At 46.0% G+C, this 23,410-nt stretch overlaps 1 protein-coding gene across 1 annotated transcript in view; it reads right to left on the reverse strand.

Annotated features, from left to right (window-relative positions):
* Window positions 1-895: 895 nt before the first annotated feature.
* LOC136361152 (plexin-A4) overlaps window positions 896-23,410 on the reverse strand; it is a 122,515-nt gene continuing 100,000 nt past the window's right edge. The window contains exons 26-28 of the mRNA XM_066318874.1: window positions 21,031-21,243; window positions 9,631-9,781; window positions 896-7,359 (exon numbers count right to left, since the gene is read on the reverse strand). Of these exons, the coding sequence (XP_066174971.1) occupies window positions 7,264-7,359; window positions 9,631-9,781; window positions 21,031-21,243 (460 nt within the window). The 3' untranslated portion in view covers window positions 896-7,263. The remainder of the gene's footprint in view (window positions 7,360-9,630; window positions 9,782-21,030; window positions 21,244-23,410) is intronic.

Raw genomic sequence — 23,410 nt, forward strand, 5'->3', positions numbered from 1 at the left:
GCTGGGCAGAGATGTCTCATTTCCATGGCTGGATGTGCTCAGTTACAGGTGTACATATGCTGCTTTTCCACAGGTACCCAGACGCTGCTAAATACCAAGCTGAAGCTGTCAGAGCTTCATTCAACTCCTTTACCTCTTTGAAATCCACCCTCTTGCTTTCTTTTCATGGTCTCCATGGAGCTGAGACTGCAGAAAGCTGTTTGCATTCCCCAAGCCTCATACGGGGTTCCTTTGCTAGCATTCCTGAATTCCTGAGCCAGTCAACCTGGATTTTTATTGTTGTTGCTGGTTTTGTGTTTTGCTTGGTTTTGGCTTTGGTTTTGTGGTTTTTTAATAGAGCTGGTGACACCCCAAAAGGAAATGGAAAGGAACAACCTGTCTGGATCCCACCTCTGCAAGCAAAAAAAAATCGATCCAATTAACATGTTTTTGTGTGACAGGGAAAGGGAAAGAGAGATGACAACAAAGGGAGGGAGAGAAGGAAGGAAGGAAGGAAGGAAGGAAGGAAGGAAGGAAGGAAGGAAGGAAGGAAGGAAGAAAGGAAGGTTGATTCCAAAATGTGTGGATATGGTGACATGGCAGTGCTGGGTTAACAACTGGACTTAGTGATCTTTAAGGTATTTTCCAGCTTTTCCTTAACTTCAATTCTTTCCCTCTGGCTCCATTTGACATAGAAAACAGCAATCACAGCCTGGGCCATTTTTATTTCTTTATTTTTTTTAATAAACTTTATTCTATATTACAAATAGTTGGTTTTTTTTTTCTTTTTTTGTTCTGGACTGCAAAATAGGAATGCCTTATATTTACATACACAGGTATACAATTAATTATAACAAAGGTACAGAAGCTTTGCCTTTACCAAGTAACAACGGGATTCCAATTTAAATAGTATAGATTTTATTTCTTTCTTTTTTTAACTAGGATCAGTTCAAAAGAAAATCAAACCAACAACAACAACAACCTAAGAAAAAGGATCCCAACCTCCTTTCTAATGCTGTCTTGACATCTCTTTGAGGCTGTTAGTAACACTGTGGTGAAAGGAAATGTTTTTCCATTGATTTTAAGTTGGAAGCTTTAGCAAAACAGAGAATGAGACTTCTGGGCTCACATGTATGTCCAAGACACGGGGTCAGACACAAGGAAGGGCCTCTCTTGTGACCTTAAATAATCCAGTTGCCTCTCAATTCCTTGGGGAAAACACTGGGAGCATTTAGCTAGCACCTAATCTCTCTGCTTCCTTACCCCAGCCTGGGCTGGAAAGTGGAATTTCTCCAGGGAATGGAGAAAGAGCAGCATAGAAAGTTTAAATAACACCAAGTTTCTCTTAAAGATACTTCAGACAGGACTTCAAGCTTGGACATGTGCCTTCATTTTCTCCAGCTGGCTCTTTGTGCCTCAGTCTATCTGAAAGTGAACAGCAACTTCTCCACTGGGGAATGCCAGACCACACCAGTGAGAGAAGGGAATGCTGAAAAGAGCCTGAATGTCCTGGTTTTCCCTCTGTTTTCCAGACTCAAGTTTGCTTTACTGAGCTTCCCTGCACACTGCTCTCTGCTGCGAGCGTCTTTGAGGTGATCTGTTTCCAAGCAGAAAGAATTTCTTGAGGTAAACTCTCCATTTTTAGAACAGAAGATTAAAATTAAAAAAACCCAAACAAAAACCAACCAAACAAAACCAACCAAACAATGAACAAACAACGACAACAGAAATCACACACGTGACAGGTTGATCAGACTAAGCAGCTTTATAACTTCAATGGGGTTTTTGGTGGGTTTATTTTTTGAAGTGTTTATTTTTTTACTCTTTTTTTGACATCTTTCTACAAATTAATTTTTTTTTTTTTCTGTAAGCCTGTGTCCCTTTGGGTGCTTCTCCAAGTGTCGAGAACTGAGCCAGCCCAAATAAAACATGGTTGACAAGCTCTATTTTCAAGGCATTCTCCACAAAATAGTTATTCTCAGTAAGACAACACAATTTTTTTTTTTTTCAGAAAGGGGCATTGCACAGTCACAGAGGTGAGGGAAAACCGAAGGATTCCATGGACCAAACGCTACCCTGAAACGGGAGCTGCACCAGGTGCAAAGCAGGAAAATTCAGGTTGGGAATGGGCACGAGGTTGAGGTTCACACCATGACATTGAGGTTCATGTGTTTCACCAGTTTCCTGCTCCACAGCACACCAGGTTTGGATGGCAAGAGTTGGGACATCCCAAAACCTCCACCTGCCCTGGAGGACAACTCTCAGTACTTATCAAATGTACAAAACAAATTGTCCTGGAATTGCTGAGGCTCTGTGGTCACCCAGAGGAGCTGCGGCTGCCCCTGGATCCCTGGAAGCGTCCAAGGCCAGGCTGAATGGGGGCTTGGAGCAGCCTGGGACAGTGGGAGGTGTCCCTGCCCATGGCAGGGAGGTTGGAATGAGATGATCTTTAAGGTCCCTTCCAACACAAACCAGTCTGTGATTCCATGATTCCCACAGTCCTTTGTGCAGACACAAATGTATGTCCCACTTATCCAGGCTCTGGGACTGAGTCCTTCCAGGTTTCCAATCTTCCTTTGGAAGAGTCTCCCACACAGCAGTGTCTCTAACCAAAGTAGTTTGTTAAAGCCTTGGGGAAGGACAGACCTACATTTTGTGTTTTGACTTAGTTCTGAACCATTGTCCTTCTAACATTGGTTGTTATGTGCTTGGGTTTTTACCTCACAGGCATCCCATACTCCAGGAAATTCAGAGGGGACTCAGCAGGAAGGCTGACCACTGACTGGACTCTTCAAATTTGATCTATCAGTTCTCAACAGCATTATCAAAAATAATGACAATTATCTGATTGGCTTGGTCTTGTCCCTTCATGGCAAACATTTTCTTGTGGGTGAATGCACAAGACTGGGAAACTTTTGTAATCACTTTTCAATCTAAGCAATTGCCCAACGAAATTCTGCTGATAAATCTTCTTCATGACCCAATAAATTTTATGTTCCTCAGTGTCAAAGATGCAACTTAAGAGAACTGTGGTGGTAATACTGGAGGGATGAAAATTGGCATAGCCCTCTTTTCTAACAGAGCAAGGCTGGTGTGTGCTGGGTTAGACCAAACCTTTGGGTGTGTTCAGGACAGGATGAAGAGTGGGAAGAGAAGGACTGGGGCATGTTTTAACATTCAGACTCTGTGATCTTATAGATGCTTTCCAACCCAAATGATTCTATGACTCTACGCTAGGGGAGGAAGGTGACCTCGGGTGGCTGAGTTTCTCCTCAGTCATTCTCCTGTGTTGTCTGTTGGAGGGCAAACAATCTCCCAGCACCTCATTCCAGACACACAACCTAAAACTGCTCTGGTGGAAGTGTAAATACTTTCACTTTGTCACAGATTTCCCCACACTGGTGTTCTCTGGAAGGCTCAGTCTGCATCAGCACATGACATGATGGATCAGGTCTCAGATCACTGTCACTGACAGCTGAGTCCCCCTCACAGGGAGGACATGAGGTGTTTGCAGAGGGGCTGTTCACCCTTTGTTCCTCTAACCCAGCAGCAAAGCCCCAAAGCAAACCCTGCTGTGAAGAAATAATCTTGACTCCAGAGAACCTCAGAGAATCTTCATGAGTTCCCTTTCCCCTGTTTCTGATGGTGCTCCAGGTTTCAGCATTAATTATTTGATTGCAGAGTTTGAGAAACGCCCATAGAGATCAGCCTATCGTCTGGAATATTCTGGATATTTAGGAGCCTTTCCATGGGCTTCTATGAACTTTGGCTCCAGTTCTCTCCATGGGGCCTGAAAAACAGTCTGGGACACTACCTATTTATCAGGAATTTTTGGTCAAGTGTGGAAAGGGAGGTAGGGGAGAAAAGAAATCAAAGGAAAAGAAAGCATCCGTGTTGTAGTAGGGCTCATTCTTCTGCTTGTGTCTTTGTTTTTTAGTTGTATTTTACATGCACTTAAAAAATAGTTAGCTCAACTGGGAAGGCTGGGAAGAAAGATGCCAAGACTTCTCATAGACTGGGGGATTCTGGGATACTGGTTGGAAATGGGAAGGGCACTGAAGGGGACAGGGGAGGAAGCCCACGCATTTACATCACGATTCTGGCACATTTTCCAAGCAAAAAAGCAAATCCAGCTCAAACACCAAAATAAAGAGAAAACAGAAAGACAAAAAAATAAAGAGGAGATGAAAGAGAAGCAAAACGCAGATTTTCTTTCAAATCCTGGGCATGGGGGAAAGAAGAGGATGGAGAGAAAGCAGAAATACCTAAATGGGAAGTTGGAAAGGATTAAGACACCAGTCTCCTGGTGCTTCCTATTTCCCCTAAGTGTTTCATTCTCAGTGTCTCTGAGGTGTTCAAGTTTTTCTCGAAAAATATATATATATAATATACAGATGAAAAAACTCCGTACCAGCAAGAAGAAATAAAATACCAACCATGGAAAACAACCATAACAAACCAAAAAACACCGCCCTGAAAACATCGAAAAGAAACAGGGTGAGTCTCAGATTTCCCCTGTGGTGTTCCTCTGACTTCAGTAACAGTGCAGGATCACACCAGTTCATTTTGATACTTTTTTTTTTTTTCCTTTTTTGTTAAACAGCTTCTTCTTCCTCTCATGTGCGCATGTCCAGGCAGGATCGCCCATCACTCATAACCACTTCCCTCCAAGCCAGCTCTTTGTCCTTAGACTCCTACCATCCAGCTGTGAGTACAAGGCATGACAATAGGGTCCATATTTATATTTTGTGGCACTTTGTTTGTCAAAACCTTTGGTTTCTTCCTTTTTTGTTTTTATTTTTTTTTTTAATTTTTCCCCTTTTTTTTTTTTTTTTTTTTTTAATTTACGTACTTATAAAAAATACTGTGTTTGTGTTGTTTGTTGTCATCTTCTTACCACTGGCTCTGGTGGGGCTTCCCACTTTCACAGCCATAATCAATGAATCTGGAACATGCGCTGACGTTACTGAAATGGATCAACAGAACCATGGCAGAACCAACCAAACCCAAACCATCCCCAATGCGCAGGCCTCTTAAAACTGCTGAGATGTCCATAAGGTGCACGATGAGTCCATCAGCTCAGCAATCCAACAGAAAGCAAGCAGAACCAAAAAACAACAACAACAAAAATAAAAGGAACGCACACGCGCACACAGATACACACGCACACGCACAAAATAATCGGAACTGTGACCAAGAGAGAAATGTCTGAGGGGTTTAAAACCAAGACGTGTCCCTAAGTTTGCTGTTTCAACGTGAATCTGGTGGTTTTCTCCCCACAGACACATCCAGTTTTTGGACGGCTGTTGTTTGAGTGGTTTTGGACTCACCTATGTGTGTATCTGCTTGGCTGAAGGAAACCCTCCCTGCTTCCCCCCTCACACACACTCAGGATCTGCCACTCCCAAGAGGTTTGGTGCTGGTTTGGTGGCAAGAGACAGGAATAAACCCAAACCTGTAATCAATTTACACACCCTGCCTGCACCCCTCCCTCCCTCCAAGTGCAAAGCAGATCCAGGCTGTGGCTCCAAGGACGGCGTGATGTGGACATGGGCTGATTCTCCAGCCACTCCTCCATCTGCCAGGGAGCTCTGCTCGTGTCTGAGCAGATGAATGCTGACCCAGCTCTTGCATCCCTGGTGTACAAGGAAGGTTCTCCACACCCCGAGGGTCTCTAATCACGGTGCTGTCTGGGCTGGCAGATGTGTGAATGGGACAGCTGAAGGCAAAAGAGATGCAGGAGCTCAACTCCCCTTTGGTTGGCCATGGAACAAGTTGAGACGTTCTGGAGAAGCTGAGCAGACGATGGGACAGGGACAGAGTGGTCTACCACAACTGTCCCATGGTGACAGCGATCCCTGAAGGGATAAGAAGTGCAAAGAGAGATAAAATCCTCCCCAGGCAGCAACTGTGCCTTCAGCAAGGCCTGTTGGTTCCAGGAACGGAGAAGAGGAAAGGCCAGGAGTTGGCACCAAAAGGCAGATGGGCTCACAGCAGTTCAAAGACCTCCAGAAGACAGACAGTTCAGCTGGGGGGATCTAGGTAGAAGAATTTTTTGCAGTGTTTCATTTGGATTTCCTCCAAGACTTCCTTCCAAAATGAGTGGTGACATGTCCTCCTAGGAGCGGCTTGGAAGGAAGGCTTTGCCATCAGCCCCGTGCACCACCTCACGTCACAGCAAGCATTTCAGTAACCCTCCGATATTCCACTGTGGGAAAACAACAGCTGTGTGTTCCAGTTGAGGGAACAAAATGGAAAGAACAGCTAAAAAAACCCAACAAATAAACAAACAATCCTTCTGGTTCTTCTTTTGAGGCTGAGCTCCTTGCCTGGAACAAACCAAGGCCTGTGGCTCCTGCTTTCCAAGGAATGAGGGGGATGATACTGTGCTGCCAGGAGGAGCAGAACCACCACCACTGAGGGGATGCCACCGAGCAGAGAGAGCGTTTGGCTGCAGTGCTACGACCAACAGGACACGACGGGAAAGACGGAGGGGGACACGTGGCTCTTGGGAAAAATAAGAAGAACCATATGGAACACGTGGGCAGGGGAGCGTCGGTCTCCTCGTCCCCTCTTGACCCTTTCCCTGCCCCAGGGGAGCAGCTGTTTGCCCAGGAAGGGTGAACCACAGCTGTCCTGCTCTGGACGGAGCTGTGGCGTTTTTCGGGGAGCCTCCTCTCCCAGTGGGTCGCTATCAAGAGATAGGATTGCAGTGGCTGTGCAGGGGAGGAGCTGGATGGGCTCTGCCCTCCAGGAGCCCTGCAGGCAGGCTGCTCTTCCCCTCAGGGACACTTGAGTAATACTGAGTTCATTTCCATGTCCACTCCAGAGGCTACAGCCCTTGGAGGGCAGTTAAAGCAGCATGACAGAAGTTACCTCCCAGTTTCACCTCTGCAGAGCTGAGGATGCGATGCTGGGGGAGGGTTGGTGGGGTCTTTGTGTCTGTTCAATAGTTTCTCTCTAGGGCAAAAGGCAGAGGGGAAGCTGTGAAAAGGAGAGCTCCACCCGAATGTCTTCACAGCCCCAGAGCCAAGATTCCTCTGCAGTCTTTTCTTTTAACCCCTGGGGCTCTGTCTCTTTGTCCACAGATTTGGAAAGAGAAGGAAAAGAGAGAAAGAGAGAGGGGGGAAAGAGAAAGAGAGAGAGAGAGAGAGAGAGAGAGAGGAGCGCTGTTCGGGTGACTCTGCTTACAGCCCATCAAAACTTGCACTTGGTAAAGATGATGATCTTGAGTGAGGCACGACTTGGTTTATCCCTCCCAGGGTGTCCCTGGCAGGACAGTTCTCAGCTGTCTATGCTCATGAGGGTTATGACTTGTTCAAGTTTGTAGGCAAGTTTCTGTTTCCCAGCCTGGTCATCCTGATCGAGGGCCCCGAGAATCTGGAAAAGGAGAGAGGAAGGAGTGATAGGGATTTTGATTTCTTTCCCCAAAATAACTGAGTCCAGCATCTTAGAGCAGCAGAGGAGGGTTAGCTTTCTCTGAGGCAGGTCCCAGGCTTAGCTTAGATCATGCAAGGCAGGTCAGTCAGCCAGGAGAGAACTGGGCAGGGCATCTGGGTTTGATCTGACTCAGGGCAAATCTCCGGACTGCAACCAATCAAAGGGATTCTTATCTTAGAGATCAGTTAGTTATTTATGAGCTTTATCCATCACCTGGCCATGCCACTTGAGATGCCCTAAGGGGTCTCACATGGCCTTAAATACACAGAACCATGGTGGAAACCTTAAAGTCTCTGTTGGAACATTTTGGGGTGTTTTAGGGTATCTGGAATGACGTTGGGCAACCTTTGGCCACTTTGGACGTAAAGCTCATGGAGGGCTCCTCTGCAGAGGGCTAACATCTGACCATCAACTACTTCAAACCAGCTGAGCCTGATTGACCAAGACAGACAAAACCAACAGGGATCCAGAGAGAAATACTGAGTAGACCCAAAATCCCAGACCTTCCCTTTCCAAACCCCAAGCCTTGTTTCTCATTCCTTAAATATTTCACCCTCCCAGCCAGGATGCAGACAGGTTCCAGTGACACACCCTGGGGATGGGTGGGCTGTCCCATGGCCCCCCACAAGTGCCCTGAGGTGTGATGGTTCTGGCTTCTTTTTCTGCCAAGGTTGGGATTAATACATGGGAGTCAGAGTTTCGTGTTCAGACTCAGTATTTATAATTTCTTATCTATATTACAGTCTCACGAGCCATGAGCTCTAACTAGCAAGTTGCAAAATGAAGGTAAAATGAAGTACCTCTCTATCTCTACAAGGTCTTTTCAGGGACAATTGTAAAATGCCACCTAAATTATTTTTACTTTAAACCCAATAACTAACCACCTGAAGTCCACAATATGGACTTTATTAACCAATAACAGAAAACCACCAGCTCTTCACACAGGAAGAGAAGGAAGAAGAAGGTGGAAAAAAGAAAACAACTGACCTCCACCCTGAAGTCTCCATCTTGCCCCACATATATTACTATATACCTGCCCTAGGGTGACTTTATGATGCCTGTACCCGTAGTTGTTCATTCTGTGTGTGCTGTATGTTGAGTTCTGTACCTTTACAACTAGTTCCGAGAGTGAAACAGGGAAGGAAGAAGTGCTCAGTTTGTTTGAGAAAACAGAGTTCACTCTTACACATTCTTTTCTCCAGACTCTATGTGTTTGTCGGAGGCACGGACAGAGTGGGACAGAGATTTCCTGTGCTTTTAGTTAGTTTTAGCTAGCTGAGGCAGTCCAGTTCCCTGGACTGTTTTTTTTTTTTCCTTTTTTCTTGGGAGTGTTTAAACCTGCTCTGGACTGAAAACCCCAGAGGAGCACTGGGAGCTCACACCTGCAGCCCACCGGGGCCTGGGCCTCCAGAGGGACTGGGACTGGTGGGAGACTGATGGAGTTGAGCTACACCCACAGCAAGGACTTCCTCAATTTTGCCATCTCTCTTTGGAGAAGCTAGAGGTTTTATTGTCTCATATTACTCATTCTTTATGCTTGTGGGCACTTTGTTTGTTTAAATAAATAGTTATTTCCACTTTTCTCAGGGGAAGTTCTTTTCCCAGACTGGCTGCGGGGAGGAGCCATTTGGGTTTGCTCCCCAGAGGGACCCCATTAGGCAGTTTCTTCCCAAATTTGCCATAAACCAGTTTATGGGTTTTACCCATATCTCTGAGGGTCCAGCCTGGCAGAGACATGGCAAAAATCAATTAGATAGATGGCATGATCAAATGTGTCTTGAAGAATCAAAAATGGTTTTAATAAAGAAGGAAAATAATACAAAAACAAAGGCAAAGCCGAGCACAGTATAGAGACAAGTTTCCTACTTGCTACAACACCTTGGAAAGCGTGGAGTTTCTTTGTTCTCTCTCTTTAGTACTTAACAGTTTAGGTGGGCTTTTTGGCCCTTGGCCCAACGAGATGAAGAACGGGCTTTGAGTTACATTCTTGGAGTCCAAGCCATGCTTTACTGTTGGCTCCGAGCCAATTACAATGACAAACCCACAGAACTTTCCAGCTAAACCTCCTAAAATGTCTAAAGGCAAAGTGGAACCCTTTCCCTATTTGCAAGCACCCGTTGGAGGCGTAGGGTGGATTACTGCACCAGGACAACACCAAAACCTTTAAAATCTCTTAAAAACTTTCCATCATTCCAGCAGCCAGGCTCTCACCTCCTCGCTGTACTTGCCCACGTAGGAGTAGATCTCGGAGAGCGCGCTCATGGTGTTGAACTCGTTCATGTGCATGCGGGACTGCTCGGCCAGGTAGGCGTTCATGTCCTGGTCGCTGATTGCTGGCATCTTGGCAATGTCCGAGTAGTACCTGAGGGGCAAAAACACAGCTTTCACTCCTTCAAGGGCAGGGCAGGAGATCAAGAAGTGAAATTTGTTGGAACCTCTCCAATCTCTCATGGGAATTCCCAGGGTCCTGCCCTGGAAATCTGCCACAGAGTTTTCCACCCAAGCTGAAAGGAAAGGCTTCCCCCAAGGATGGGATGCACAGACCTGAGTTTCAAGAATCACTTGAGTTTCAGGGCTCTGGCCATGACAGACTGCCAGGATGTGATCTCAGCGCTCTGGGGTCACAGGCCATCACCCACCAAAGTATTCTGGTCTCCTCCAGACTCAATTCCCTGGCATCACACACCTAAACAGTCATTTCCCATCAAACCAAAGCATTTTGTGGGGTAAAAAACAAAACAAAACAAAACAAAACAAACAAACAAACAAACAAACAAAAAAAAAAAAAAAGAAGGGGAAACAAAGATGTACCAATACCCCAATCTTGCCTTGTGACACTGTAATCTACCCCAGTCTTGTTGTCTCCCAATGCCCCTAATTCTTGTGGTTTCTCCTTTCCCTGTTTTCCCATTGGTTGTGGTATCCCTGGTGGCCAGCCCATGTCCCCTATAAGTCACTGACCTTTGCCCTGCCCTTTGTACCACCCATGTGCCCTCAGACCATTGCTTCCTGACCTCTCTTTAGGCCTGTGCCCACCACAGGCCTGTCCCTGATTTGTCCCTGATCCCCTTTGGGATGCTGGAATAAATATTTGCAGGAATTATCATACAAAAGGCCCTTCTTGCCTCTCCTTGGTGAGCTGGTGAGCATGTGTGTTTTGTGGACCTGACTGCTTTGCCTTAATCCTCCCCAAGTGGCTTTTCCACAGGAGATGCTTATTGGGAAATAGGTAGCAGCTCCACCATCTGAAATCACACTGCTACAGAAGTCCACAAACAAAAAGGAGAAAAAAGCGCACAGTTAGTGTTGGGTTTTTCTGGTTATACGCCTGCTCATGCTCTTATTTTACAGCAAGAAAGGTGACCTAGTCAAAGTGGAAATGACACAGCACTAATCATGAGCACCAGACACGTGTTGTGTTCACCCCAATCTGAAAATGAAGGCCCAAAAGGTATCCTGTAAAATTTCCCTGTGCCATCAATAGGAGCTGGATTGAAGCTGGAGCACTTTGCCAGACACTCAAGGGCTTTTAGCCCTGCCTCTCTTCTCAGAGAGACCTTGCTGCCCACTGAGAACTCAAGATTTCACTGCCATGCACAGAAAAAACCCCAATATTTTTTATTTTTCCTTGCACCATTCTCACCACTTCATCTGCCCCCATTGCTAACATCATCCACCTTCCCCACCCCATCCAGTCTATCCCAACAACTCTCCTGCTCACCATCTCCTTTTTGCCCCATATTTTTAACTGGCCTGATATTTGTGGTAACAGCCTTCAACTCCAGTCTTGACTGGGAAAAATCTGCTTTTCCTTGGGAGTCAACAGCATTCCCCTGGAGCTCAGGAGGACCGGGATAAACCCACAGGATCTGGATCCCCCAGAACCATTGCCCAGCAGGCTTCATCTGCAGAGTGATGTCTCTTTAAGGAAGTTGCTATTTTTGATGTCCTTCCTCCCCTGGGTAAGGCAGGTCTTGGAGGACAAGGTTTGCAGAAGGTAATCAGTCACTGTCACTCGCAGCTGTGCTCTGCTGTCAACTGGTTAATTAGACGCCATCATTTACATTTTTAATTTCTGCAATTTGACATTTTGTGCACAAGGAAAAAAAATAAAAGAAGAAGAAGGGGAAAAAAAAAAAAGCCCATAGCTGCAGCAATCCACAATTTTATAATTAGGAGGCAGAGGGGACGAGGAGCCAAAAGAGCTGACAGGTGTCCTGTAAACAGCGTGGAGACACCTGCTGAGATGGAGGCTGTTTGCCACTGCAGAGAAATTGGACATTGAAGTGCTGTGTGATGAGGATCCTTGAGGTGGATGAGTGGGAAAACACTCTGAGACAGAGCAGGATGAGCAGCTGCTGGAATGTCCTGTGGAAGACAGAGCAGTGCAAGAGCATGGGGGGAAACCCTTCCACACCAGGAGCCCCCAGCTGTGCTCAGTCTGGGTTTGTGCCCTTCAATCCCACCCTGATTCACCACAATGGACCAGTCTCTGTTGATATCCTGGTTTTGATGGTAGGATGTTGCTGTAATCCTTGGGAGAGGGAAGCATGGGAGGCAGAGGTCTTTCTTGCTTGACATTTTCCAAAGCTAAACTTCGTTTCACCATAAAAACTCTTGCAAACCTCATTAATTTTACTGCAACTTCCAGCAGGCACGAAAACATCTCTCTCCCTGGAGTCCTGGCATTTTGTCTTCTGAGCTTAGGACCAGCCAGAAATCTTAGTCTAACTCAGTCCTATGGTCTAAATATTTCTCATTCCCAGTGCTCCAGGGAAAAGGGGTGTGAGCTTGTTTTTTCTTTACCCTCTGCCTGACCCTCCATCCCCAGGTGAACCTGGGCAGGTGTCTGTGAGTAAGGTGAGCATCTGGAAATCCAAGGAGGCCCTGTCCTGCATAACTGCTCCAAGGAAAAGATGCTGAGCAGGAGGAATAAATATTCCTTAGACCTTGGCCGCTCCCAGAAAAAACTCAAACAGGTCTTGGCATCACCTGCTGGAGAAGATCAGATCTGTGCTGCACAAGGGAAAGCATCAGGGACTGTTGGCATCCATAACATGGTTGAGAACACAAGGAATCTTGGCCTCAAAGAGCAAGGAATCTCATGGTCAAAAAGAAAGGTGTGCCTTGGCACTAGAAAAAACCAAAAAAAATCCATGTGCCACCAGCACATTTCACAGACTTGCGGGGAAAACAGGCTGCAAAGCAGTGAAATACACTGATTTATGGTGCCTGAAAGGAGAGCAGCTCCTCACAAATGTTGGATAGGCATCCTCCGGATGGGTGAAATGAGAAGAGAAGGGGGCTCATCACAGCAAAAATAAATGGGGTTGGTGGAGGAAATCAGAGGTGCCAGTCTGGCTCTGACAAGCAGTTAAAATTCTCCTTTTCCTCTCTGGCTGAGGTGTCACCAAGTGGTGGCAGGATAGTGGGTGTAGGGACAGGGTGCTCCCAAAAACTGGAACACAGACACACTTATCAACTCCTTCTCCAAGTTTGTCCTATGTCTTCTCCATCTGATAGCAACAGACTCTTGAGTCTGTGACTCACAAGGGTTTGAAAACTCTCCATCCCTTCCCAGCGCTGCAGAGATCATTCCCCAGCGGCACAACACTCCCGTGACTCATCCAGACAAGGAAAAGCAGCAGGAAATGTTCCCTGGAGCCAAGGATGGGATGCACAGATTTGAGTTTCAAGAGTCACAGTTTCAGGGCTCTGGCCATGACACTGCCAGGATGTGACCTCAGTGCTCTGGGGTCACAGGCCATCACCCACCAAAGTATCCTGGTCTCCTCCAGACTCAATTCCCTGGCATCACACACCTAAACAGTCATTTCCCATCAAACCAAGGTATTTTGTGGCAAAAAAAAAATAAAAGAAAAAGAAAGGGAAATAAACATGTACCAATACCCCAATCTACACGAGCCAGAAGACATAATATCCTTCCATCCAAATTCCGCCATGGCCCAGTGACTTATTTATGCAGAAGAGTTCCTAATGAAGCCATCAGTGTGCTCTCTAAAGAAATGATGAATGTGTGTATTAAAGCATCCTAGCAGGGAGATGACAACATCCCTGCTGAGTCTTTATTTACCTTCGATTCCAGCCCAGATCCTCGGAGGTACTTAGAGCCTCTCTGCCATTTGCATACCCCTAATGCAAAAAAACCATTGAGAAGCTGTCACTAAACCCCAGAGGCCCACACATTTCCACTGCTGGAATTTGCAAGGCTGCCTGTGCTGTTTCCATCAGCCCTGCAGCTGACAGCTCCCACACCAGAGCTGGGCTGGGAGGGAGTGCCAGGGGCAGCGAGGTGCTCTGTCACCTGTCGAGGGTCACCAGGTCTCACCTCTGACAGGGACAGGTCTTTGACTCACACTTCCACAGTCAGCAGGAGGTTGAGAACACAAGACTGAGCCAGATTCCCTCTGAATGAGACAGAAGGGCAACAAAGCAAAGCAGCAAATTCAACTTAACCTTCCTCCAAGAGGTCAAGAGTGAGAATCCTGAGCAGATTTGCTGCTGTTTCTGTACTCCAGTTTTGCTCATCTCCAGTGGATCCTTCCCCAGCTGTTTCCAGAAGATCCTCAGATGAATATCAAAAGATCCAGCCCTATGTGTCTGAGTTTCCCTGTACTCACAGGAGCACCCTCCATTTTCTTACCTCAAGGCTCTCCATCCTCTCAAGTGGCAACAGGAAATTTGTTCATTAAAATCGTGAGGGACTGGGGTAAACTCATCATTCCAGCACTCCAGCTCAGATGGAGGATGTGAGGTTAACTGGGCCATGGGATGTGTCCTCACAGGTATCAGGAGCAAAGCAACTAACCCCAGCCTGCCTTGAACTGGAGAGAGTCCAGGGGACTCTCCATTGCCACTGATGGATGGAGAAGGATTTGGGATGTAGCAGGATGCAGCTGGTTCTCTTATACTGAAAAATTAATTATTCTTGTTCCTCCCAACCTCATCTTTCCCTGGGTTACCTTTTGTTTCGTTTTGTTTCATTTTGTTTTGTTCCGTTTTGTTTTCCCAAGGAAAGCGACACAACAGCGACCTGGGCATACAATCACAGTGACCTGGGAATACATTTTGTCCTCTTGTTTATCCAGGGATAAATGTTCTTTCCCTCGGCACCCACAAAGGCTCCTTAGTGGAGCTGTTTCACAAGAATGACTGTGCCTGCTGCCGCTCAGTAACTCATTAACTCATCAAAAGAGAAGAGAAAAGCCACCTTGCCAGTGCTTCCTCCCCAGCCCGAAATTTCCCAGCACAGCCCATGGTTTAGGCAGCTTAGCATGGAGCTAATTGCCTTCCAAAAGATCTCTTTGTCATGGCTGTTGTTTGTCGCTGGGATGGGACCGCACTCATTAATAATCATTTTAGCATATGAAAAGCTTGTAACGAATCCATGCGCTGCAGACGGCAGACACAATTACAGCAATAACATAATTAGGGTTATGCAATAGCCGGCTGTATCCAGACCACTGAAGGAGGGAGAGGTGTGTGAAAGGGATACGGGGGACTGTTCCAACAGCGAAGGGCTGGTGGAAAGCTTGGGAACAACCGGCTCTTTAATGGGATGCAGCGAAGCAGCGCAAGGACGTGCTGTCAGTTCTCGCACCGACACAGAATGGCAGTTCGAGTTTCCTGGGAAGCATCTGAGCTGCTGGTGAGGCACTGGAATACATTGCCCAGGGAAGCCCCATCCCTGGGAGTGTCCAAGGCCAAGCTGGATGGGGTTTGGGAGCAACCTGGGATAGTGGAAGGCGTCCCTGCCCATCGCAAAGGGTGGAATGAGATGAGTTTCAAGGTCCCTTCCAACCCAAGCTGTTGAAGGGAGCAATTCTGTCTGCGTGTGCAAGCCTTAGAAAGGGCAACGCTTTTATTTTCCCTGTTCATGGCTTTTCCTGCTGCTTCTGCCCTCAGAATAAACAGTGGAGGGTTGAAGGACAGCACTGACTGAGTGGCTGAAGAGTGATTTAGGCACAGGCAGCTTTTCTGGGAGAGGAGAGAGATCACCCTGCACCACCTCAGAGCAGAGGATGTGTAGGGCTGTACCCTCCACAGATGGACATATTTGCATCTGGCCAGCTGAAAGCTGCACTGTGTAAGAACAGCTTTTTGCCGTGATGAGAAAACATTTGGGGGGTTTTTGTGTGGATTTTTGTTGTTGTCTGTTTTATTTTGTTGTTGGTTTTTTTGGGTTTTGGGGTTGGTTTTTTTTTTTGGGTTTTTTTTTTTTTTTTTTTTTTTTTTTTTTTTTTTTTTGTTTTGTTTTTTGTTTTTTTTTTTTTTTTTTTTTTTTTTTTTTTTTTGTTTGTTTGTTTTGTTTTTTTTTTTTTTTTTTTGAGATGAAAAGTGAAGAAAGACAAGTGAGCAGTCTGCCCCAGAGAGGCAGGGAATGAGCTGCACCCCCTGCCCTGGGGATGCCTGAGCTTTAATTACAGCCAGGGAGATTTTGGCTGCCCAGCAGGGAAAACACTGTGATGGGAAGGATAGGGAAGCACGGGAACGAATCGCCTGAGGACAGCAGAGGCTCTGTTGTTGCAGGCCTTTAAGAAAGGGGTAGACAAGCATCTGCCAGCAAGGCTTTAGACAGAGCTGATCCTGCCCTGAGGCGGGAGATGGTCGGGTTGACCTCCCGAGGCCCCTTCCAGCACTGGTTTTTATTATCTCCACTGACAACACCTCTTGCCTTGACCTTTGGTATGCTACTTCTTGAGCTTTCTTTCCAGCAGAGAGAGAGAGGGGGCACAGAAAACTCGGGTTTTTTTAAAGCAGAGCCAGGATTTCCACCTGTCATGTGATGCTCTTTTTTAAAGCCCTCAGAGTTTCTCCTTAAAACCTCAATAACTCACAGTGTTAGGGAAGATGCAGCTTTTTATTGTTTTAAACTGGTCCCGTTTGTCTTTCTTTCTAAAGTTAACTGAAAAGTGGCCAAAATACATCACAAGAACTGCACAGGTGGAGATTTCCTAGTGACCTGAGAGCCCTGAAAGCCCAAGCTGACACACTGGGTGGGTGAAGTCCCAAACGGGTGCAGATTGTCTGTTTTGTGTACTCCAAACACGCTCTCAAAGCTCTTCCTAACCAGATCTAGACCTTGACACCTAAAGGCTAATGGGATGCAAATCACAGTTGCTTCATGAATCATCAAATCAGAAATGTTTTGGGCTGGAAGGGACCTTAAAGATCATCTCATTTCACCCCCTCCCATGAGCAGGGACACCTTCCACTGTCCCAGGGTGCTCCCAAACCTCATCCAACCTGGCCTGGGACATTTCCAGGGATCCAGGGGCAGCCACAGCTTCTCTGGGCACCCTGTGCCAGGGCCTCCCCACCCTCTGAGTATAGAATGTCTTCCAAACATCTCACTTAAATCTCTTCCTTTTAGTTTAAAATGGTTCTCCCTTATCCTAAAAGTATCTCCACTTGTAAGGAAAATAAAGTAGATGAGATCAGGGCCTCAGGAGCTGGGTAGCACCAGCTGTGTCAAGCAGTGTTTGCACCCAGGTTAACACAAAAAAATGAAAATGTTATAATTCTGAATCCCACATGTCAGATCACTTTAAGCTTCTTTTGATCCTGAACCTGGCAAGCCTATTTTGAATGGTCTTCGTTGGATGACTCTTTAAGTTAAGAACACTTGTGATGTCTCCATTGACTTTAAGTTTTTCTTAGAGGGCCTCTTTTCAATGCACAATAAGCAGCCAAAAGGAGACCAAGTCCCTGCAGGGATGAGGAAAAAAAGGAGCACCAGATCCTCTCCTTGCAGCCCTGCAGGTGTTTTGGGCACCAGTGTGAAATGGAAAAAGTCTTTGGCTTCTGCTTTTTGTGTTCTGCCCCTTTTCAGTCTCCCACATCCTTGCCTCCGTGCCAGGCTTCAGTAGGGAAACATCATATTGATTGTGATGCAGGCAATTAAATGGTGTTAATGAAGTTCAAACAAGTGTTATCATAAGCTTGGCAGCATGGAGAGAAATGAAAGGTCAGCCACAGCCCTTTGTCATTTTTCAGTGTGGTGTTGAATGCTAATGAGACAGTCCCAATTAGAACAGGCTCCCCTTTGTATTGCTTGGGGATTGCATCAAATGCTCCCAAGTTCTCCAGATTTCCAGGCTCAAAGGGGACATTTGAAGTAAACTTGAAAAGATGCAGATCTGAAGCTGCTCTAATGTAAATTCAGCAGAGCCTATGGAGTTTTGCTAACTGAAGTCAGATGAGATTCTGCTCTACCGTTACCATTCTTTTCCTCTTCTTCTTTTTTTTTTTTTTTCTTTTTTTTTTTTTTTTCCAATGGACTCATATAATGATAATTGAAAAGCCTCCACTTTGTTTTAGAACTACAGCCTGACTCTACATGGCTTCAACAAAAGCCAAAGAGCCTGTCCCAATTTCCTGGGTTAATTGTCCTGCCTCATCAGGCCTCGTGTTGAGCAGCAGGAAATCCAAAATGTGGCTGCACTGGGACACCTTTTAACCACGTATTTCCAGCTCTGGGTGTCTCATTTGAACAGTGAACCTGTTTTTTGCTTTTTTTTCCCAAAAGCCAGAATTTCTCAGCTGGATTGTTTCGCCAGGCAGAGTCCACCTCTGCTTCCAATAATGTTATAAAAGGACTATCATAAAATCACAGAATAGTTTGGGTTGGAAGGGACATTTAGAGGTCATCTAGTCAAAGCCCCCTGCAATGAGCAGGGAACATTTTCAACTAAATTTAAGTGATGCACAATAATTTTTTTGTTGCTGTTGTCAGCAAATCCATTATCTTGAATAATTACAGAAATGGGCACTAAAACAACCAACCTCTCAAAATGTCATGGAAGATGTCAATTTCTTACATAGTTTTCCATTAAGTCGACAGGAAATTGCAAAAATTGGTAAATTTTAAAATATTTTAATTAGTCATTGTCATGCATCCCAATTCCAAAGGCAATACTTGACTCATCACAAACAAGTAACTGAAAACATGAGAAAATCCTACGCTAAAACATGAGCCAAACAAACAAATAAAACCTGTGAAGATTCCTGACAGTCCTGCTGTTGAAATCTTTTGGAATCACATTTCCAGCTTACCGCTCTGTGGAGGTGGACCACTGCTGAGGCCAGAAGCTGTAACTATTCCCTTCCCAATGCACATTCCTAGGTGGAAGACAAGTTTTTGAAGGATTGGAGGGAAGTCCTTTCATCCCTGCCTCCTTCTCATGCCACGCTCTCGTTCCCTGCTCTGAGTTTTGTGCGTCCTAAAGGCTCCACACCAAGAAACCAAAGGTTTCAATGGGGTGGCTTGGAGTAACCCTGCTCAGCTCCATTTCCAGACCTCTGAATGCAGGCATGTTTTAATCCAGAGTGCCTCGAGTTGGGTACAATCTACCACTGACTAATTACCCTCTTAGAGTTTCCTCTTCGTCAAAGCAGTTTGTATGATTTCAGGTTCTTCTGATTTACTCAACCACTTCTTAAACTCCCCAACCTTTTATCTCCCGATTCACTCTTTGAAGAAGTCTAGTGGTCTTGAAGGATGCCATCTCCAGCTGATGCTGCCTACAGAAATAGCTCCAACCAGCACTGGAAGCCTTTGGATTTGGAAAAACTCCCTCAAAGCACAATCATAGAGCCGAGAGAAGGAATTCATTAGCTCGGTGTAGAACTCAAATTATATTTTATTCATCCCTGATAGGTTTTTTTCTTTCATCTCCCACAGCATCCAGGTGCCACTGCCTTCAGCCAGTGGAACTGACACACAAAAATAAAAGCAGGGAAGAAGCTCTAACCATATTCCAAAATCTGCAGTCTCCCTTTAGGCTTCAGTTCATTGTCAGACATCAGTGCAGATAACAACCCAGCACATGCTGGGGACAGGAATCCAGGGCTGTTTACAAGCAGCAGGAGGTGTTATGTACCTCGTTTGCAAACCCAGTTGTTTGGGAAAACTTCCAAGGAAATGCAGCACCTATTGCTGAAGATCACTGGGCACCAGGATTTAGCTCCAGAAAGTTGTAAAGTGAAATCAATATTGGAAAAAAACCAAAATGGAAACTGCAGCCTTTTGTTTATCCAGAGGGAAAAGAGAGAGAGAAAAAAAAGGTGTTTGTTGCATAAAGAAATATCCTCCACTTAAATACCTCAGTTCAGAAATATTCTCCACTTAAATACCTCAGTTTGTCACATAAATGTAGCATCTCCCAGGATAAAAACAACCAGTTTGAGATTTTGTCCACAGACACCACCCAACCACACAGATTGTTGCTAAAGCATCACTAGAGAAAGACACCTTTGGGTCACTGTTTGTACAAACTCGATTTCCAAATGGAACCTCCAACATTTGCTTCCCATTATCCAGGTCAATCCAGCAATCAGCCTCAATAAGAGGCTAAGAAACTTGGACACGGTACCAAAAGTAGGTCATAATTAAGCAAGGTAGCTCATAAGAGCCTTGCAGGTTGCCTAGAAACGACATTTGCTGAAGTGTTTAACCATATCTAAAAATAATTGTCCAGACAAATCATAGACCAATGGGAGGATTGTTGGAAAAAAACGCTGCCTCGTGCCGAGCAAGGGACGGAGCTTTTTGATCACACTCCTGTCAGGAAATGAGAGAAAACCATCCCCAGCAAAGGCAGTACAGGGGTTTATAGCACAGTGTGAGGTGTCTGCAGCAGCAGAGGCCTTGTACAACCTGCAGGACACGGTATCAGTTTTGGGCTGTGCTTGGGAAGTCATCCAGAGGAATCATTGCTGAAAGCTGGATGCAGTGCACAGGAATGATCTGTAGGATAAACCCGCCTTTGTATTTACAGAGCAGCAACTGTTCCCCATCTGTGCAGTTCCCAAACCTGTCAATAACACCAGGCAAGTGCAGAATATTGGAAAGCAAAGCACAGCTCCTGCTGGATGAAGAGCAGGATGTGCTGTTTGCTTCTCCTGGGGGAAACCCTACAGAAACTGAAGCCCCAACACACTGCAGGAATAAATGTTTTGGTTGTATTCCCTGTGGAGCAGCTTTAACAGGCACTGACCCTCGGTACAGCAGGCTGAAGTACAGCCACAGGTCCTGGAAGTGTGGACAAAATGCTTGGAAAGGCCTCTGACCTGATATAAAATACCTGCAGAACTTCAGTGAGCAGCCTGTCAATCGTCTGGCATCTCACTCAAAGCACACAAGAGCCTCCAAGGGAAGTTGCTGGGGGATAATTATAAATATAATTATAAATCCCTTGGGATTCAGGCAGTGTGGGGACTGTCACAACGATGCTGAGAGCAGCAAACCACTTCAAGCCTGTGTGGAAAGACTGAGAAGACCGTAGGCTTCCCAGGGCTCACACACATCACCTCCCCTTCCTTCCTCCCTCTGCCGCTCTTCACGAGTTTCTCCTCAAAAGAAAAAATGATGGCAAACACCTTCAGCTCCCATCATGAATTAAACTTCCGTCTCTGCTGCAAGGCTCGAGGGAACAAAAGGCTAACGTGGAGATTTCCACCTAGCAAAAGCCAAAGTCCAAAAAGCCCCAGGGGCAGTTTCCAAAAGCAACAGCCCTGCTGCCTCCTACCTCCACCCACAAAGCAGGGCCTGGCTGTGTCACTTCATGCCATCCCACAGATAAAACTCACCTTTCCACCCAATTCTTGTAGCTGGGGATGTCCTTGGCGTAGAGGAGCTTGTTGGAGGGGGAGTCCTTGCCCAGGCGGTGCTCTGAGGTGGAGCAGGAGTCCATGAAGGTCTGGGCCACCACGGACAGGCAGGCGTCTGTGATGCTGTTCTTGTGGATGTCGAAGACAAACTGAGGGTTCTTGATCATGTTAACCCAGAAGCGCAAGGGGAGGCTGCAGGAGGGGGCAGAGGGGACAAGAGGGGACACAGTCAGTGCACAGCTCACTGTGCCTGGCCGTGTGACATCACACAGAGGTGCAGGAGTCAAAGATATCACAGCACAGATATGAAGGTTTGGCTTAAACTTTGTGTGGGAAAAAATGGATTTGTGACACTGTTTTACACCACAACGACACAGACTCTGAGATTCAGAAGGCTGAAATGACTCCTCTGTTTTTGGGATGTGTCTCCCTTTTATACTATTCTACACAGACCAATTTGATTGGTGAAACAAAAGCAAACCTCTTCACTCACACTGGTCAGAGCACAGGGACATCAAGAAGTCCCCTCTAGGGAAAGGAATGAATAACAAAGTTACAGTTACAAAAACATTTATCCTGTTTACAGGAAATTCCCTGGGAAAAGAATTTCAGAAAACCAAAACACCTCAGGCATGGAACCAGGGCTACAGGTTTGTAGAGAATTCTTAAAGTTTGCACACAAATGCGTACTATGTGAGCCTTCTATCAAACTTCTATCAAATCAGGAAACAGTTTGGCGTCTGAACTGTGATGGTGTGAATTGTAAAATCTGTACTGTCTCACCCTTCTCATTAAACTGAAAATGGAATAAAATCTTTTGAAACTCTTCTCAGGGTCCCCCATCTCTAGGTCAGAAAAAACCATTTGGTGACAAAAGCTACGCAATGAATTCCTCCTCTACAAAGTCGAGGGATGGTAGAGACGTCACCTTTTGTCCCTGTTATCCTGACAAGGCAGATTTGGGGAGCCTTAAAGTCAATACAATCTCGTTGAAGGTGCCCCTAAATTAATGGGAGTATAATTTAGGTGGCGAGAAACACTCTGACTCTCTCTGTGTTAAGTTGCAATGGAAAGTTGACCTTGTTGGTTGCTCCATCAGATGAAGACAAGCATTGAACCCACAAAAATTATTATGGTATGGGTCATAAAACACTGGAACAGCCTGCCCAGAGAAGTTGTGGCTGCCCTTGGATTTCTGGAAGTGTCCAAGAAAAGCTTGGACAGGGCTTGGAGTCACTTGGGATAGTGGAAGGTGTCCCTGCCCATTGCAGAGGGTGGAACTGGATGAGTTTAAGGTTCTTTTCAACCCAAACCATTCTGTGATTCTACACATTTGTCATTGAGGGACTTGGCTTTCAGCCCTCACAGCAATCCCATGGGAAGAGAGGTAGGAAGAGCTCCCAGGTGGAGACTAGGAATGCTTATGGCACACGCTGTGTGCCAGGACACCATGTTCTGTCACTCTCCACTGCTCCAGCCCAAGCCTGCATGTGATCCCAGTCCCCTGAGCAGGAAGAGAAGTTGCTGCATGACAGGGGAAGCCCCATTGCCTCAAGGAAAGAGAAAAAAAAAAAAAAAAAAAGGAAAAGGGAAACAAGTCTCACAGCCTTTGATATGAAAATATATCTGCCCTAACCAAGGAAATGCTATTCCAGTTGCAATCCAAAGCCCTTTTCCCCTTTTTCTCCAAAGAGCAGCTCATTTGTATGAGATGCCCCGAGGTAGCTTGCATGAGATACCTCCAGCCTTTGCCTGGAGCCTTTTTGTCAGGGCAGATGCACTGCAGTGATCACGGCCCAGGAGCTGGGATGTGTCACTGAGCACAGAGCCCAGCTCCTGTCTCTCTCTCAGGCAGATTGTTAAGCCTACCTTCACTCTGCATCTTTCCACTTAGCAAATTCTCCTGATGTTCAGGATAAGCTCCCCAGTTCCTCGCATTTGCTCATTGTGCTCACAACACTGTAAAAAATTCATCTCCAAGTCTGATAGGTTTTGGGTAAGAACCTTCCTTGACAGAGGGCTGACACCGTGTTTTCCTAAACCTCTGTGTGCTCTCCTGAGCCAGCAGAGCCACAGAACACATGTAAGGGAAGCCCCACACAGGGAATCCTGTCAGCCAAGTTCAGGAGAAGAGGGAGATGCTGGAAAACACAGAATTGTAGAGTGCTTTGGACAGGGAAGAGACCTTAAAGATCATCCAGTTTCACACCCTTGGTGTAAGGACAACCTTCCACTATCCCAGGTTGCTCCAAGCCCCATCCACCCTGGACTTGAAGAGGATGGGGCAGGCACAGCTTCTCTGGACAGGATATCCCAGGGCCTCAGGGAAAAATAGGTTAAAAAAATGGCAATGAGACAC

Source organism: Sylvia atricapilla, chromosome 5, assembly GCF_009819655.1.
Source record: "Sylvia atricapilla isolate bSylAtr1 chromosome 5, bSylAtr1.pri, whole genome shotgun sequence".
NCBI lineage: Eukaryota > Metazoa > Chordata > Aves > Passeriformes > Sylviidae > Sylvia > Sylvia atricapilla.